An 18,610-nucleotide genomic window follows, 5' to 3' on the forward strand; every position below is an offset into this window, starting at 1 on the left:
AACAAGAGCCACTGGCTGTAGGGACTTCATAAATCAGAGTAGAAATATTTTACACAGGACTAATTTCACATGTGGCTGATAATCAACTACTGGAACAGCTGAGCAAAGCTTGGTGTTCACTCCCTGCCACAGAACATCTCATAAAAATGTGGGGGTTTTTAATTCAAACAAGAATTGACTGTAAGGGAAGTTAGACCAGGTGAAGCACTTCACCTTCTTACCTGTAAACACCGAATTTCTGTCATCTGCCTTTCCTGGTATTTGTGATAAGCAGAGAGAGATTCTACCTCCCTTTATCACCTAATAAATTAGGGACAGTCTCCCAGGGACAGGCTGGGAGAAGGTTTGGATTGATCCTGCTGAGAATTCCTGAAGGCTTTTGGCACACAAACCTTTCTCCCTAACACACCACGCCTGGTTGGAATTCTCAGCTCTCTAGACCTGAAGTGACATTTCAACCCAAGTCCCTTCTGGCTTGTCAATGCTCAAAACCTTTCCCAGGGCTTATTCCACCTCTGATAGAGACAGAAGGGAATTTTTAGGGCTCCTGAGTCTTACAAGCTGCCTAAGCCTTACCTAACTATTCTGTCAAACCACAGTTTCCACATATTTATCAGGTTTAAAGCAGGTCAGGTTTCTTGTCTGCCTTCACTTACAGAAATAATCCCCATTTTTTAGTGTTTAAGACCCAAACTCAATTTCCAGTCTTATTTAACTTAGGTTTGTCTTAACTCTACCAAGCTGAAAGGAGCCAGTGTTTTCCAGTGTCATCTTTTGGTGTGAATCCTGTTGTCCCACTCTCCTAATTATTGTTCATGTTTGTTTGTTTGTTTGTTTTGTTGTTTTGTTTTTTTTTTTTTCCATTAGGATCCCATTTTGTTCTTCACAGCAGCAGTGGAATTCCACCTGGGAAGCCAGGAGGGTGTTGTCACTTCCAAAATCAGCCTTCATCCCACACACACCTGGACAGCACCTGTGGTTGGTTTTTTTGGATTTTGGGTTTGTTTCCAGGGCTCCATCTCTCTGTAGGTTCCTGATTATCTTTAGATCAAGGAATACCTTAAAGGTAGCAGGCCTTAAAGTTTTTCCTTGACTCCACAACTTTATTGGAACGCTCCCAAATTCTCATTCCCTGAAGCCTGGCACTGCTACACATTCAGCCCCTCTGCAGGAGCTCCTGGTGTTTTACCAATGTTCTGCCTTATGGAAAGATCTCCAACCTTTCCAAGTCTTTAAGACAGAATTAAAACAGTGGTAAAGTATTTAAGTCCCTATTCTTTCAACCACACAGATTTATCCCAAAAATGTCTCTCTATGGAATGACTTTCAGCTATGAGAGGATGTCTCCAAGGACATTTCCACTCCACAATCCACCAAGCAGCTTTTCTGTGCCAACCCCACCGTGCTTTCCCACTGAGGCACAACTACCTGGAATGCTGAAAGCACTGGATCTTTTCCAGTTTCACAGCTGTTAATTAGGATATTGCTCAAATGGTGCATTGAGCTGCCCAGTTCCAAGCAAGGATTTGGATGTAACCAGGTCTGGTGGCCTTCATCGGGTGGATTTTTTCCTGCATGCTCAGAAAGTTACGTTTTATCTGGCTTTTTTCAGTATCCGAACTCGGAGAGCACAGGAAGATAAAATATAGGATAATATTCACTCTCATAGAGAAGCATTAGGGCTTAGGGCTTTTCCTACAGTTCTGTCAGATTTGTGTCATCCATGGCTGTGGAAATTTTCATTAGCAACACTTCTCAGGTTACTGGGAGCCATCCTCCATCTGGGAAGGAGAGGCTGCCGGGAATGGCAGCAATATTCCTACATGTGTTGTTGTAACAAATCTGTGACAGGCAAAGCACCTCATTAAAGCACCTTCATTCACCTCATCTCCGTCCCTAAAATATCCAAGTGCTCCAGTGATTCACAAACTTTGTCTCTTTGGCTTATTCAGCTGTTTTATGGGAAATTGCACAAGGCTGGGTTTTCCAATTTGGATCACAACAAACCCAATGAAAAGTCTATCAGCTTTTCCTGTGAAATATAAAATACAGGCAGCTCAATCCAAAAGGAGAAGTAAATAATTTCTCCCCAGCTCCAAACATTTGAAGCTGTCTCCCCAAATATTGGATAAGATGCAAAATAAATTATAAGGTTTGAAAGGGTTGCCTTGATGTGGATAAAGTGAAATTTGCTATCAGGAAGGTGCTGGAGTGGGAAAATAGATTCATTGCTCCATGTTGGGTTTATTTCCCAGCTTCAGGATAAAATCTGGTAAATAATTGACAGCTTTCCAAAGGAAGGCTGAGCATCCTGCTTTGCCAGCATGACCCAGGACCTGAGACCACATGACTTATCTCAATTCCAAACTTGGAAGCACCATATCCCACTGGCCTCCAAGTTATTCCCATGCCCAGCAGTTCAGTTAATAATCAAGGGATCCAGAAACCAGGCTTGATTTTGAACTGGATTTGGGAAAACAGACATCTTTGGGCAACCCCAGTCGTGCCAGCCCTTGGAATCATTTCTTCAAAGCACGTGGAAGCCCAGGCTGCTGCCACTTGCCTCTTGACAGTTGTTGGCCAGTGCAACACGTGTGACACAAGCCAGCTCTGGGCTCATGGAGCCAGACTGGAAGGAGCAAACAAACCTTGTCACATTCCCCATCCAAGCCCTGGCACGGGGCCACACCTTGCAGTGCCAGCCGTGTTTTTCCTTTTCCATGGGACCAGCCCCAGGACATAAACCTGGGGAAGAGCCGAGGTATGGCAGGAGTCTGCTCGTTGGGGTGATGTCACCTCGTCGAGGAACTCGTTCCTCTGCAAATCCCAATCCAGACTGGAGCTGGGCTTTCCCCTGATCACCCCGAGGGAATCCGCCCACAGGATCAACAACAGGTGGTGGAGGGTGGGAAAACATATAAAGCTCCCTGGGAGCAGCTCTCTGGACCTGTCCTGGCTGCCTGGATCTGCTCTCAGCATGAAGAAACTCCTGGTGAGATTCCTGCTGGGCCTGGCATTCGTGGAGTTGGGTAAGAGCTCCTCATTCCTCCTCATTCCTCCTCATTCCCAACACTCCAGGGCCCCCCCTCCCCTGGGAAATTCCTGGGAGTGGAGGGAGGCAAAAGACCTGGTAAGCCCCCAGGTAGGAGAAATAATGCCTTTTGTATTGAAGAAAGTCAAAGGAGAGGCTGAAATGGGAAAGGGGAGGTGCATTCCTGGTGGGAAGAGCTGTGATGCCTGACTGGGAGCGATGCACGTCCTTTGGATACTTGTCACCCATATCCAGGGATGGAGGGGACATCCACAAGGCACAGGGCCGGACCACCCTGGGGAAGACCTTGAAGTGCCAGCCTCTACCCGAGATGCCTGTCCCTTCAGGAATGGGCTGGGATATGTTCATCCCGAGCTCCTGACATCCCTAAAACCTCCCAGCTGGCTGCTGGAGGTGCTGAAAGCCAGGACAAACTTCAATACAGATAAGGCTTGAGGGTATGAGAAATTACTCCAAGGACATTGGAAAGTTTTATTAAACCCCCAGCTGCAGGATTTTCCCTTATTTCAGGAGATAGGTTGAAATGGGAAATTCCCCTGTGTCTGTGATGGGTTTGGCTCTTGGGCAAGCTGGCAGCAGGGTTTGGCCATCGCTCTGTCCCTCCTCCATGAAGATGTGACCAACTGCAGCTACATCCCTGCCTGGAACAGACATTCCAGGGATGACACCACCCCAGAGGGGTTTAACCTACGGCCCACAGGACCCAGAGATCCTCAGGCTGTTTCCGTGGGACCCTGGAAGATCTCAAAGGAAAGGCAGCCTGGGCAGGGATCAATCATCTCCATCTGCAGTCCTGTCTTGGATTTAACGGAATTTCTGAGAAACAACCCAAGGTCTCAAAGAATGTTATGGAAACAGAGTTATCAACCCCATTTTCTTTATAGTTGAAATCAGGCAGAAATATTTTTTTCAGGATGATCCAGAGGGAAGTAGGTGATCTAGGCACCCCTGTTGTGACTGTTCATATTCCCGAGTCTTGATATCAAGGAATCTGTTGGACAGTGAGGAGCAGGGAATTACTGGCTCAGATCAGGATGCTGTCCCTGTTCAGTCCTCCTGTCCCAGTCCTTATGGATTTGGGCTTTCCTCTTCCGTGCAACCTTCCCACAAAACCCATATCTTCTAAATGCCCCACCCAGAGCCAGTGAAAGATGAGAGGGTTGAAGTTTCCTTCCTTAAACCTACTTTTAACTGGGATTAATTCCCCTAAGGCACTTCCCAGCTCATCCATGAAAATGCTGAGGTTTGTAAATTAAAACCACCTCATCCCAAGGGTTGCAGGGCAGTTTCTCAAGTGTTTGAAGCCAGAAGTGCTCCGTCCATCCATCCATCCTACACATCCACAGACATCCAAATGATTGTTGATAATGAATTACCTCTATTAAAATATAAAACAACCTCTTGTGGATCATTAGGAAGGGATCTACTGATAGGCTGAGCTAGGATAAACAGGGATGGCTCCACTACCCCTGTTTACAGGGATTATGGCCACCAAAATATTGAAATATTTACATGAAAAAATCCTTTTTACTCCAGCAAAGAGCCAAAGAAAGGTTTTGCACTGTGTAGGCTCTACCCCGCAGCAGAATTTTCCAAAGGAGCTGCTGCGAGGAGTAGATGCCTTAAAAATTCTTTCTGAATTCAAGTGTTCAAACAAATGCCTTCGAAAATATTTATCCTTATCACAAAGCCCCAGAGGTTTCTCTGACAGAAGAACGGGAACAAAAAAAAAAAAAAAAAAAAAAAAAAACACCAACAAAAATAATAATAAAAAAACAACAACGTCGGTGTGAATTTTCACCAATAGATGGCACTGGACGCTTTCAGGTTGTTTTTCAGCTGGTGGAAGGAGGGTAAGGATAGAAAATCTCAGTCCAGGCTGGTTTTTGTCATCAAACCACACCAGCAGGACTTTTGGAAAATCCTCACTCTCAGTGTCTGCTGGCTGTGGATGGACAGCACTCACACTGAGGTTTTTGAGAGTGCTGTGACCAAGATTTTCATATTTAGAGATGTGTCTCTCCCCCAGGTGGCAGTCAGCAAGGGTTTGTACATCACCTCTTTAAAAATCATCTCTCCCTTATGAGAGTGGTTTTGAGGCCGCACTCGGCTCTCAGGATCTCTGATACAGCTCTGAAATTTAAATCCTGCTCCCAGTTACTGATTCCTGCAGATTTCCCTTAAATAAGCAGGAAGGAGCTGTGAGGGGAGGGATGCCACTGTCCCAGCTGGGGAATGCTGCTCCCAGCAGAAGGAGCTGGTTTCTACAGTCACGGAATATCCTGATTTGGAAGGGACGCACAAGGATTATCCAAGTCCAACTCCTGGCCCTGCACAGGACAACCCAACAATCCTACCCTGTGCCTGAGAGGGTTGTCCAAACACTTCCTGAACTCTTGATGCCATGACCATTCCTTGGGGAGCCTGTTCCAGTGCCCGACCACTCTGTGGGAGAAGAACCTTTTCCTGATATCCTGCCCTGACACAGTTCCAGACCATTCCTTTGGATTCTGTCACTGTTCCAGAGAGAAGAGATCAGTGCTGCCCTTCCACTTCCCTTCTTGAGGAAGCTGTACATCCCAAAAAGTCTCCTCCCCTCAGCCTCCTCTTCTCCAGGCTGAATTCTTACAGAGGATGCTCAGACCCACCGAAGTTCCTCAAGGAACAGGTCCCACTAAATCCCTCTTTTTTGGGCTGCTAAATCTCCAAAGTCATGCTCAGGCTCAGCTCCTGCAACACCATCCTTGTCCTCCAGTGCTTTGGACTTTTCCACCCTGGCATATCCGAGCTTGGCCATTGCCTCCAGACATGCTTAATTTTGGATTCTTTTGGTGTGCATTTTGGTGAGAAAGCTGCAGATTTGGGTGTGTCTTCCCTGCTGTGTCACCTCAGAGCCCTTCTGTCCCCTCTGCAGCCCAGTCCCTACGATGTTACACGTGCAAGGAGCCCACAGAGATTTCCAGGTGCAGGACAGCCATCGTGTGTCCCCCGAAAGCCACCGTGTGCACCACGACACTGCACTCTGTGGACACAGGTGAGTCCCACCACTCCCCCTGAGGGGTCCTGGGGAGAAATCTGAGAATTCTGAGAGTTGGGAGGGAGCATAAAAATCATTGAACTCCAAACCCCCACATTCCAGTAGACCAGGGTGCTCCAAACCCCATCCAGTGTGACCTTGGACACTTCTAGGGATCCAGGGGCAGCCACAACTTCTCTGGGAAAACCTGTGCCAGGGCCTCACCACCCTCACAGGGAGGGAAGAATTTTCTTCCCAAAATCCCATCTCACCCCACCCTCTGGCAGTGGGAATCCATTCCCTGTGTCGTGTCCCTCCATCCCTTGTCCCAAGTCCCTCTCCAGCTCTCCTGGAGTGCCTTCAGGCACTGGAAGGGGCTCTGAGGTCTTCCTGGAGCCCTCCCTTCTCCAGGTGAACATTCCCAGCATCTCCATGGCCTCCTCTGGACCTGTTCTGACAATTCCCTGTCTTTGTCACATCCCAGAGCTGGAAGCAGCTCTTCAGGTGGGGTCTCACTAGAACAGAGGGGGAGAATCACCTCCCTCAATCTGCTGACCACAATTCCCTCTCCCCATCCCACTCCCATCTTGGATTATCCATTAACATCTCCATAAAAATCCAGGTGAAATTATCCCACTCTAAGGAGGGAAGGAAAGGAATGAACCAGATTTGGAGCCTCACAGTGAAGTATCAGGACTCTCTGCACTTGTTCCCTCTGTGTTGCCTTTCCTACCCCGATACCTCTAAGGATCCTGAATTTATACACAGTGCAAACATCTACAGGGAACTTTGACCCTTGTCCATGCTGGAATGTCTTTGGAAGGAGCAGGAGGGTGAGAGAGAGTCAGCAATGAGAACTGGGAGACCTGTTCCCACAAAAAGATAGGCTGGATTAGGGGCACCCATGGATTAGGGATATCCAACACATCCTCTGTCAGTGTTTCTCAATCCCATTTTCCTTCACTACTTTTTTCCCCCCCTCTCACCTCTTCCACCTCTCCCAGGTTATCCCTTTTTTGGCAACATCACGGTGACCAGGGACTGTGAGGAGGAATGTCTCTCTTATGATGGGATAGGGGCATCCAAGCCCAAATCCTGCTGTTACACCGACCTGTGCACCGATGACACCAAGAGCAGCAATGGGGTGAGGAGCAGCTCCGCAGCGCTGGGCCTGGTGGCTCTGGTGGCTGGCACAGTTCTCCAGTGCTCCCTGTGAGGTCACAAGTGTCCCAGCTCCAGCTGAAAGCCTACTACTCTCCCTGCCAAGCTGCCTCGTGAACACTTAGATGCTTTGGGAATGTCCTTCTTCGCTGAGGTGTGGCTTCTCTCAATCTTCAACACTGGATTCATGCCAAGAGTTTGGTCACCTGGACTTAAACCCCTCAAATCTCTCAAGTTTCCAGCTGTTTAAGCAGATGTTCCTCACCTTCAGCTGCTTCTGGTCCTCAGGACCCACAGGGAATGAGTTGGATTGGAAGGAACCTTCAAGATCATCCAGTTCCAACCCCCTGACATGGGCAGGGACACCTTCCACTATCCCAGGTTGCTCCAAGCCTCATCCAACCTGGCCTGGAACAATTCCAGGGATTGGGGCAGCCACAGCTTCAGCTTCTTTGGGCAACCTGTGCCAGGGTCTGATTGAGAGGAGCAGATGGATCTGGGCCCAATTTCTTCCTGCCCATCAGGGTCTGGGTGGCAACTGCAGAGAGCTGGCACTTTATTCCAAGGATAAGCTAAGGAATGAGTTCAGAAGGCCTCAACTTCCATGTGGGAATGGGATCGATTTCTGGAAAGCTCAGAACACCCCTTGGACTGACTGACCAAGGGAGGTCAGACCTGCATCCCAGATTTCCAACTTTGGCCAGAAAAACATGCCCTCCCCTCAGCCTGAGTTCAGGTTGAGTTGGAGCTCCCAGATTTCCTTTTCCAGATGTTTTAAAGACTATTCCAAGCAATTTCTTCTCTTATTCTGTCCTCCCTTCGGAGTAGAAACTACAGGATAGGAAAAATAATGGTTATCCCAGACCCTCAGCTCTGGGAAAAATCAGTTAGAAGTTCTGGGATCCCAGCTGGCATTTGTGTAGAGCAGATGTGGGATTCATTCTGATGCACTGTCTGCTGTAAAAGCAGCTGGAGTGGAAGCAGATATGAATGAGCCAGGTGTGCCTAGCTCACAGAGATCCAGGAAATTTGCCATTCCCGCTGTTCCTATTGCCAGGGATCATCCAGATGATGGGGAAGCAAGGGTAGAGTGGAGCATGCACCCCATGAACCATCCTTGTGTGTTCACAGCATCCCTGCAACCTCCTCTGTGGCAAATTCTGGTTTTCCTCCATTTTTTCCCTTTTTCCACTCTCTTTCCATGAGAAACCTAAGTAGGGGGCTCTTTTTCCTCCTTGCACAGAGGGAATAGTTTCTCAAGGTCTGCCTCTGTACCATTTAGAATAAAACTTGGACAATTCTGCATTTCTGGGCAGAAGTCCCTGTGAGCTTAGGAGGATGATGATCCCTTTGTCCTGGAGGTGAAACCCTCAGAGCTCCACTAAAACACAGTTAACTTCCCTGAAAAACACCTGGCAATGCTGAGATCTGCAGGGAGCAAATACTATGGAGAGGATAATAATTGGAGTTTTATCAAATCCCAGTATTCCACCCACCCTCGCAGACACTGAGCACCTTCCCTGCTTCCCACTCATCTGTTCTGTTTTTCCCTGCTTCAAAACCAGTTGGATGTGTCAGGCCAGAAGCAAAGCTCCATCTCTGCCATCTTCAGATCACATTCCTTATGTCTTTTTTTTTTTTTTTTATCCTGGCTTCCAGTTCTGTCTCCAGCAGCCTTTCCACATTTTCTGCAGGATCCTGGACTCTGCTTTCTACGTGTGGATGGGGCAGGGTCTGGATACAGAGAGACTGGGAGGATGAGTGTTCCCTTCTGGGTGAGAATTTAATAAATAAAGTTGGATTCTCTGGTTTTCAGCCTGCAGCACCTTTCATTTGTGCTCGATATTCCCATGGGAAAGGAGAGTGGGGCAGCACAGGGTGCAGGGAGGGGATTTCTGACTTGTTTTTCAGCTCCCAAACTGCCCTGTGCCAGACAGGGGGGAAACCACACACAGGGATGAGCAAGGGAGCGCAAATATCCTCCTTGGAAGAGTCAGATTTAAGGCTATCTCTGCTGGAAAAGGACGGGGAGAAGGGTAAAGTGGGACAGGAGGCTTTTTAGGGATATGCACTGGGAGAAATGGGTGGGGAAGGAGGGTTCAGGGAGCAAAAGAGAAAGTGCCTGAGCGCGCATCCTGCCCCTCCCAGCCTCCTGTCACCCAGGACTTACCTGCCAACATGACCCACGTGTAGCTACTGGAGCCAAAACAGGCTCAAAAGTAGATTTTTATCTTCAAAGCACCTCTAATACATTCCTTGATTGGGAGAGGTGACAAACCCTTCACACAGGGGTACAAAATGGCTTTTTTTGCATTACAAGTCATCTGTTTGCACTGTGGCAGACACAAGGCTGAACAGGCATCTCTGGGAGCACTTAAAAAATTCGAATTTGCTCTTTCTTTGGTTATTGCTGTTATTTATCCCTCCCTTTGCTCCTTAGGAGTTAAACCCAGTGAGTGCCACTGCCCCAGGAAATGCAGGAGATTCGAAGGACTGGTCTGATTTTTGCGTCACTGGGTCGAGTGGACACAGGGAGGGAGAAGTTTAAATATAGGCTGGAGAAAATAGAACAGAGGAAAATGTGTCTCCAAAGGGCCAGAAAAAGACCTGCAACCTCTTGGCCCTGCTGGGTGAGGCTTCACAGCCAGCAGATTCCAATGCTGATGTTGCTCTGCTGAAGGATTTTTCTTTTCTGTCTGAGGGCTTGTTCTTCCCAGCCCATTCAGAGATTTTTATCTCCAGATTTGAGGGCATTCCTCAGTGCCTTATGCTTTATCTGGCCAAAAAAAAAAATTAATTGCCTTTTCCATGGCGTTCCAGCCCTCCTGCAAATGTGGGGCAGCACTAGAGATACATGTAATCATGGAATGGTTTGGGTGGGGAGGGAGCTTCAAGATCATCAAATTCTGACCCCTGCTGCAGGCAGGGACACCTTCCACTATCCCAGGTTGATCCAAGCCCTGTCCAACCTGGCCTTGGACACTTCCAGGGATGGGACAGCCACAGCTTCTCTGGGCAACCTGTGCCTGGGTCTCACCACCCTCCCAGGGAGGAAATTTTTCCTGATCTTTTTTTTCCTGATCTTCCTTTTAATTTCCTGCTTCCAGTTCCAAATCTGAAGTGTTTTTTTTTTTCCACTCAGAAATTAGAGAGGCTCATAAAAAAGATGCTCATGTGTGTGGATATTCCATCTGGGATACCCTGTTGAGTCCCACCTCCAGCCAAACTCAAGCCTTGAGTAGCCTTTACTTGTGAGCTCCACGATTCTGGAAGGTTGAGTGGGCATTCCAAAAGATTCCTCCTCTGGAAAGACACAGAACTCAGTTTGGATTTAAACTGAAGAAGGACCCAGGTTCAATCCTGGTTTGCCCTGAGCAGGATTCCCAGAGAAGCACCATGGGAACAGGAGGATTAATATTTAAAGAACTGGGCTTTCCAGCAGAGATCATTTCCAGTTGCTTTCCACAGCCGGACACTGGTCAGGCCATGAGTTGTGGTTGTTATCCCAGCATGCCCCAATTGCAGAGGTGGGAAACACCAGGAGCTGTTTGGCTGCTTCATTTTTTAAAAATTTTATGTATTTTATCATCTTTGGTAGTGAGAGAAAGTGCTACACAGCCCTCTTGGAACACACATTAAACGTGAAAGAGAGATTAGACAAGGACAGAAATTATTGCAACATTCCAAGAGCAGGAAAAGAAGGGGATATTTTTTGCAGTTGGGACATTGCATGTAAAACAGAGCTCTGATGTCATCAAATACAGAGAGGACTTGTAGTTCTGGCTAAAAATACTTATCCAGAATATAAATATACATTAGAATGTAGCTGCAAGGCTTCTGGAGAGCTCTGCCACAGCCTTGTATTTACAGAGAGGGATTTAAATGTTTAATTCTGCACCCTCAAAGGAAAGTCACTCCATCTGAAGGAGTTATTAATTATGGAATGAGCCTGGCAGCACTGAAGTACAGCAGCAGTGATATCATTTTCAATATCACTCCCAAATTATTTCTCATCTTGAACCTATCATGTGCACTTTTTTCCGGTCTTAAAATAGAGTTATTTTTCCATATTAGGGTTTGGAGGGCTTGGAGCATCTGCCTCTGACACAGCAGCACATCCTCTCTTGGATATCTTCATTTTTCTCCTGCTTGACTCTCACATCCCTAATTCCAGAGGAACACAGAAGCCTCTTTCCCTCTTTATTCTGTACAGCCCCAGGCCTGAAAACAAAGCCTAAAAATGAGGTGAAAAGAACCTTTCAGTGTCAGCAGCAGATGTGTTGAGGGGGAAGGAAGTCAAGTACAGCGTGGTGGTTGGGATCTTAATTTAGAAAAGTCATTTTGGGTCACTTGGATACGAGAGAGATGCTCAGAGTGTTGTAAAAGGGCTGGGGCAGATGGTCTGGGTGGGCTCCACCTCCAGCACAGACCTGGGGCTGCACTATACACATTCCTATCAGGTTGGAAAACATACAGGATGTGTTTTAATCCTTCTGTGCCCTGGTCTGCATCCTGATCCCTTTTATCCTTCAGTCCCCACTGGAGAGATGGGAATTGTCACACATTGGTGGCTCCAGGCTTGGTCCAGCCACACATTTTTTAGGACTGAGCTTAAAGTATCTGAACAGCCTCAGTAAATATGAGTGAGGATGTTGTGCCCTGAGGGGGAAGCAATTTTGCACCAGCTCATGGTTGGGCAAATTGCTGAAATCCATGAGATCCAATATGTTACAGGGAACTGAAAGCCAAAACATATGAAATACATGGATCAGAGTCCCAAAAAAACCTACTCCAGAATCTGAACAAAAATCCTACAAGCTATGGAATCATGGAATGGTTTGGGTTGGATGGGCATGTAAAAATAATCTAATTCCAACCCCTTGACATGGGACACCTTCCACTATCCCAGGCTGCTCCCAAATCCTATCCAACCTTGCCTGGAACACTTCCAGGGATGGGGCAACCACAGCTTCTTTGGGAAACCTGTGCTGGGGCCTCCCCACCTTCACAGCCAAGAATTTCTCCCCAGTTTCTCCCCAAGAGTTTCTCCCCATTTATCCCTGCCCTCTGTCAGTGGGAAGACATTTCCCCTTGTCCTGGCACTTCAGGCCCATGTAATACAAGAGGTGAACATGTTTTCCATGTCTTCAGGCCTTTCCTGCCTACCCCAAGGACAATTTGATGTGTCCCCAGTCATGCCAGAAGTGGGACCCCTGTACTGTGACACAGTACAAATCTTGTTTTAATGCACAGCCTTGCCCTGGATTCATTATCCAGTGGCAGTAGAGTTATTCATGTCTTGTTGAGACTGGGACAACTATTCCTTCACACCCTGGCAAAAGAAATGGCTTTCACTCAATAATCAGGGGAGGAGATATAAAAGATTTCTTGGAAAAGCAAGTTGAGTGAAGTCAAGGCACTCCAGTGTCAGTCCATTTGCTCCTGCAGTACCTTTGGATTTAGAATCATGAAATCACAAATTATCCCGAGCTGGAAGGGACCCACATGGATCATCAAGTCCAGCTCCTGGCCTTGCATGGGTCACCCCCAAAACTCTCAGCAGAGGAGGAGAATGAGGAGCTTGGGAAGACTCTTGGGGAGAAGCTCTGGTCCTTCTTTGAGCCTTGCTGCTCCGCACATTCCTTGGCTGCTCCCTGGGTTCCCTGTATGAGGCACAAACACGGGCTGGGGCTGAAGGCTTTGCCTCCGTGAAATCCCAGGGGCGGGTGGAAATCTGCCAGTCGAAACTGTGCCCTGGGCAGTGGCAGGATTCCAGAGGGTGGCTGGGAGCCAGTAGGATGGGAGATGCTTGCAGAGTGAAGTGCAACTGCTCCCAGTGAGGAACATTGATCCAAAGTGGGATTCCTGGGAACAGGCTCACCATGAGCTGAATATCAATGTGCTTTGATGTCGTTCCTCCTCAAGGACCTTCTGAATCCTTAAAAAAGTGTCTTTAGTCCCAGTGGCAGCTTTAACAGAACCTTTTCCACCCAAAAACCTGTTTCCTGAAATCCACAGGGCCTCTGGAAACTCCTTCTGTGCAGCAAATCCAAAGCAGCAGCTCTGTGTTGTTACCTGCTAATACACAAAGCCAGGATCAGATGAGCCGTGTCCTTACAGAGCCGGGCTGAAAACGAGCCAGACGTTGCTCCTAATCTTTCCTGGCTGCTGCCAATCTCCAGGGAGAGAAGCCACAGGGGGAAGAGGTGTTTCTAGCATCAAGACAGCTGTCACCATGTTGGGGGATGCCACCCAAAACTGAAAGAGAAACAAACACGTGGGAGATGGTGACAGACTTTGACACACTCACAGCAGAGAAGGAAAGTCATCCTGGAGAGGAGGGAGGGTGAATAGCAAAATATCTGACTTTTCCCCACAAAATGAGGGGTTTTAAGCAAAATGTCATCATCCACCATGCATGAGCAGATTAAGAACTTTAGGGAATGCAACTAGGAAGGGGTTTTATTGCCTGCTGGTGCCTTTGGATCACAAAAGGGGTTTCTGAAATCTTATTTCTGCTGTTCCAGCTGCGTGCAAAGATGTCACAGCCTGGTGGGATTCTTCAAGCACAGAGAGCCAGTCGTGGCAATCTCAAGGGGATTTTACTACCCAAGGAGCACATGGCTGGGGTCTCCTGAGCTTCTAAAAGTCAACTCCCACCCTTATTTCTACTCTATTCTATTTCTTATTTCTTCTTTTAAGAAAAAGAACTCATATGACATCTGTGGATCTTTGTGGCTTATATTCCAGACTTTCACAGCTGTGATGGTCAAAAACCACACAGAGAGTAAATTACTGCTCTTCTTCTCCCTGCTCTTGGGTGGTATTTCTATGGGCTTCAGCCTGTTCTGATCTGCTCTTGGAAGATCAGGACTCCAAGCACATTAATTATCATCATTTGTGACTGTCACCTTGAGAAATCCAAGCTCTGTGCAAGATGTCACCAGTTAGGAGAATGTCACAAAAAGGGTCCTTGGAGGATTTGTTGTTTTCTGTCTCCTGGGTCGGATAAAGGATCTGACATGCTTTATTCAGATAATCTCTGAGCTACAATATTACCCCTTTATAAAGGTAATTCATGAATCCTTACTCCATAGACAAACACAGCTGAGAGTCCCACTGGTGTTCCCCTTGTTTTGGAATAAAATGCAATTCCTGGCAGGAGGCTGCTTTGAAAAGCCATGAGGCCACCTGGGAAAGAAATATCAGGTGTGTGGAGTCAAGCACTCACTTTGTGCTCAGGGGACAATAATTTGGTCACACAAGTGCATCTAAAACCTATAGAAATTCTATGTCATGTGAGAAATGGTCACAAAGCAGAAATGGATCTTCCTGCATGGAATTCCCTTTTTATCTGGGAATGTCTCTTGAGGGAGAGGAGAGGAGAGGAGAGGAGAGGAGAGGAGAGGAGAGGAGAGGAGAGGAGAGGAGAGGAGAGGAGAGGAGAGGAGAGGAGAGGAGAGGAGAGGAGAGGAGAGGAGAGGAGAGGAGAGGAGAGGAGAGGAGAGGAGAGGAGAGGAGAGGAGAGGAGAGGAGAGGAGAGGAGAGGAGAGGAGAGGAGAGGAGAGGAGAGGAGAGGAGAGGAGAGGAGAGATTTCTGTTATAAGTGACCTACAGTGACCATCTAATCCAACTGCCTAACCACCTATGGACTGATCAAAAGTTAAACCTTGTTATAAATGGCATTATCCAAATATTTCTTAAGCACTGACAGGTTTGGAACACCTATCACCCCTCTGGGAAGCCTGTCCCAAAGTCTGACCCCTCTCTCTGTGAAGAAGCCCATCCTAATTTCTAGTCTAAGATGAAGTGTTCAGCACCTCTTTTTTTCTCTCATCCATGTCTTTTATTCAGTGTCATTTCTCCACTTGCCGTGATTCCATTGATTTTTTCCAAGCTTTAGAGCTCAACCATCTTCCACCCCACAAGCAGACAGCTGGGCCCCCCACCCTGAACTGCTCAGGAAAGTTGTTCAAGCTGAGAATTCCTGAGCCAGAGTGATGGAATCCATCCTGATCCGTGTCCCAACCTTGGAACCATGGTGCTAGCAGTGTTTGGATTAGGAGCCCTGAGGAGTGGCTGGGTTTTTTTGGGAAGGCCAGGACAGCAGGAGCATGGATGGATGAATGGCTGGATGGAGCTGTGTTCTTGTTTCTCCCTCACTGCTCGATAACCTCGCTTATTTTGGCAGCCTCTTGCCATCCCTGGAGGCCAAGGAAGAGTTAATGGGTTTTATGGAATCCTGTAATCATCCAAACTCCAGAACAACATATGATAACATTATTGGTTCATTAAGGATTAAGTGCGCCTGAGCTTAGTGAGGCTGTTTGGAGTTTGTAGGAGCAGTCTACAAGCCCCCAGATGTTTGCAGCTGGATTTGCTCCAAGATCCTCACACTTTGTTTTTGGGGACAAGGAGTGACAAAGTCACCTCCTCCAAGCACGGTGGTAGAAATAACCACAGGAAATGTCCCTGCCATGTCCTGGGTTCACCCCATCCCAAGGGAATGAGTATCCCATGGGAATGGGTAGCAGCAGGTTCTTCACTGCAGCCCAGGTAGATCCAGTCCAGAGCGGGATCTTTTTTTTTCCTGATCACAGGAGGAGAAATAAGGCTGAATTATTCCTGTTCCTCATTTTATAGCATTGCTTCTCTCCTGGAAACTCAAAGTTCTGTCCCTGGGCTGTATCCTGCCATCCTACAGGTCTGGAAAGATGCATGGAATTAGTCACCACTGGAGTAAACAGCTTTTTAAGGAAAGAAGGCCCATGACAAACCTGAGCTGTTTAAATGCAACACTGTTATTTCCAATTTTTTTTATTTTTAACTCCTCACAAGGTTTTATCCTGCTCTATTTTTGGGATCCAGATGTAGGTTTTCCTTATAAATAGCTGCTTATTCTAATTCTGACTCATAACTGGGACAAGGATGCACTGGGCATCCAGACCTTGGTTTTGGAGGGTGGAGAATGCAACAGTTCCAGCCAAGCTTTCTGTGAGATCCTTCTCTCACAGAAAAGCTTTGCACCTGGAAAGTGTCCTGAATTCCTTGGATACAACCAAATGGGAGCACTGGGAAGGATTCATTGCCAAGATAACAAATCACTGGAACAGGGCTTTGAAGTCCTACAACAACTTTTCCTCTGAAGAGCTCAGAGGCTGAATTTAGACAGAAAAACTTTAGTATTAAAACTGGCTGATAAATATTCCTCTCATTTTAGAGTCAAGGAAACCATGCCATAAACTGTTGTGTGTGACACTGAACCAAAGCCCTTTGCAGAAATTCGTAAAAAAAAAATAAATCTCTGTGGTTTGTGAAGAGATTTAAATTATTATTTACTCCAAAAATTCAGGTGGTAAACATGTCCTGGCAAATAGAAACAATTCTGTTTGAAAGAAAGGGTGAATTTAGACTGGAATTTAGGAAGGAATTCTTCCTTGTGGGGGTGGTGAGGCCCTGGCACTGGTTGTCCAGAGAAGCTGTGGCTGCCCTGTCCCTGGAAATGTCCATGGCTAGGCTAGGTGGCACTTGGAGCAGTCTGGGATAGTGGGAAGTGTCCCTGCCCTCGGCAGGGGGTTGGAACTAGATGATCTTGACGTACTTTCAAACTCAAACCATCCTATTATCTCATGAAATATTGTTCATCCATGAATAAGGGAGAACTATGAAGGATGGATCATTCCCACCCCACCTTCATCTTACTGTAGCCTAAGAAAAGTCCATAAAACTTCATAATTCACAAAAAATGGGCTTTGGAACAGCGCTTCCATCCACATGTTGGGAAAAGCAGCTGAATCATCCCCCAGACCAGCCCAGGGGTTTGGACCATAGACTCCAGACCTGCCTTCCAACATCATGTATAATTCCAGATCTGGATCCATACTGGGAGGCAACTCCTTTAATTTCTGCTTTACCCCCAAAATACCTCAGCTGCTGTCACATCCAGCTGGATATCTTTCCAAACAGCAGCAAGAGTTTCTGTTCTTCCTTGGATCCCTGTGCTGGGTCCAAGTCCTTCCCAGTTTGTTTGTGAAGGGCATGGCGGGGTTGCCACAGGGAGCAGGGATTTGCAAATCCATAACCACAGCCTTGTGACACAGCCCTGCCCTTGAGGGCCTGAGTCACACTGACACAGCCTTGAAGGCAAAGATAATCTCCTTATATAACTGTGGGGATCCTCCTCGGGGTGAAGGAAGACATCCAGATTTGTTCGTAACATTTTGAAAATAACTTCCTGGATTTTATGAGCGCACGTTTCTGCTTTGTGGTCTAGGCATGGCTCTGCTTGCAAACTGGGAGGCTCACTCTGGGCACAACAATCCACGTTTGGGGCTTTTTTTCTTTTTTCCAGGAAAGTTAGGTGGCACTGCATGGACAGGCTGGAAGAGCTGGGGTTGTTCACCTCAACAAGAGAAGACTCCAGGGAGACCTTGGAGATCCTTCAGGTGCCTAAATGGGATTCAAGAGAGCTGGACAGAGACTTTGGATAAGGAATGGAGGGACAGGACACAGGGAATGGCTTCCCACTGCCAGAAGGCTGGGACAGATGGGATATTGGGAAGGAATTCTTCCCTGTGAGGGTGGCACAGGTTTCCCAGAGAAGCTGTGGCTGCCTCATCCCTGGAAGTGTTCAAGGCCAGGCTGGACAGGGCTTGGAGCAACCTGGGATTGTGGAACATGTCCCTGTCCCTGGGAATTAGAGGGATTAACTTCCAAATGGAACAACTCAACTGGAGCAGCAGCAAAGGGCTTTTTTATGCAGGGACATAAAAGTAAACCTCAGTACCTTCTCCTCAGGATGTCACTGCAGGGTTCTCCAATCCCAACAGGAAATCACAACTGCCTTGGCCTCTTGGTACACTTCCTCCAAGGAAGAACTAGCAAGCACACTGGACTGAATCTATCCTGTGAGGATTGGAAGCACGACACAGATCCCTGTTTTTCAGAGGCAGCAGTGAAACATTCTGGCACAGCTGTTTGCTGATTCCCAGACTCCGGAGCTATATCCTGCAATCACCAAGCTGGATTTTACCTAGAGGGCTTCCAAGAGGGAATTCACCTGGTTTTGCCTCTGGGAACAGGGAAAAAACAAAATATATTCAAATATAACAATATATTCAAAATATAGTGATACATATATGTGTGTATATATATCTACATATATATATATGTGTGTGTACATATATATATAATATATATATTGTGTACAACAAGGTTGTGTTTATCCAGAGTCCTGCCTGAACCCTACTGCTCCCAATGGAATCTGTTTAGACAGATCCAGGCCCTTGGGAAGGTCTCTCAGGCTGGGAGCTGAAGCAACAAACCAGAGCCAGGTTGTTGTACAAAAATTCATGCCTGAGCTAAGCTAGGAGGAAAACACA

The 18,610-nt window shown here is 47.1% G+C and overlaps 1 protein-coding gene across 1 annotated transcript; it reads left to right on the forward strand.

The window, feature by feature from the left end:
* The first annotated feature begins 2,977 nt into the window (after positions 1-2,977).
* On the forward strand, positions 2,978-7,284 carry LOC134050889 (secreted Ly-6/uPAR-related protein 1-like). The gene is made up of 3 exons (XM_062504301.1): positions 2,978-3,029; positions 5,967-6,086; positions 7,073-7,284. Exons 1-3 carry the CDS (start codon positions 2,978-2,980, stop codon positions 7,282-7,284), a joined length of 384 nt encoding a protein of 127 aa, XP_062360285.1.
* Positions 7,285-18,610: the final 11,326 nt, after the last annotated feature.

Source organism: Cinclus cinclus, chromosome 1, assembly GCF_963662255.1.
Source record: "Cinclus cinclus chromosome 1, bCinCin1.1, whole genome shotgun sequence".
Lineage (NCBI taxonomy): Eukaryota > Metazoa > Chordata > Aves > Passeriformes > Cinclidae > Cinclus > Cinclus cinclus.

Bases quoted from the DNA above. Each gene is read 5' to 3' on its own strand.
- LOC134050889 (XM_062504301.1), top strand. From the start codon at position 2,978: ATGAAGAAACTCCTGGTGAGATTCCTGCTGGGCCTGGCATTCGTGGAG. The intron at 3,030-5,966 runs GTAAGAGCTCCT...TCCCCTCTGCAG, and splicing joins CCTGGCATTCGTGGAGTTGG to CCCAGTCCCTACGATGTTAC. The intron at 6,087-7,072 runs GTGAGTCCCACC...CACCTCTCCCAG, and splicing joins ACTGCACTCTGTGGACACAG to GTTATCCCTTTTTTGGCAAC.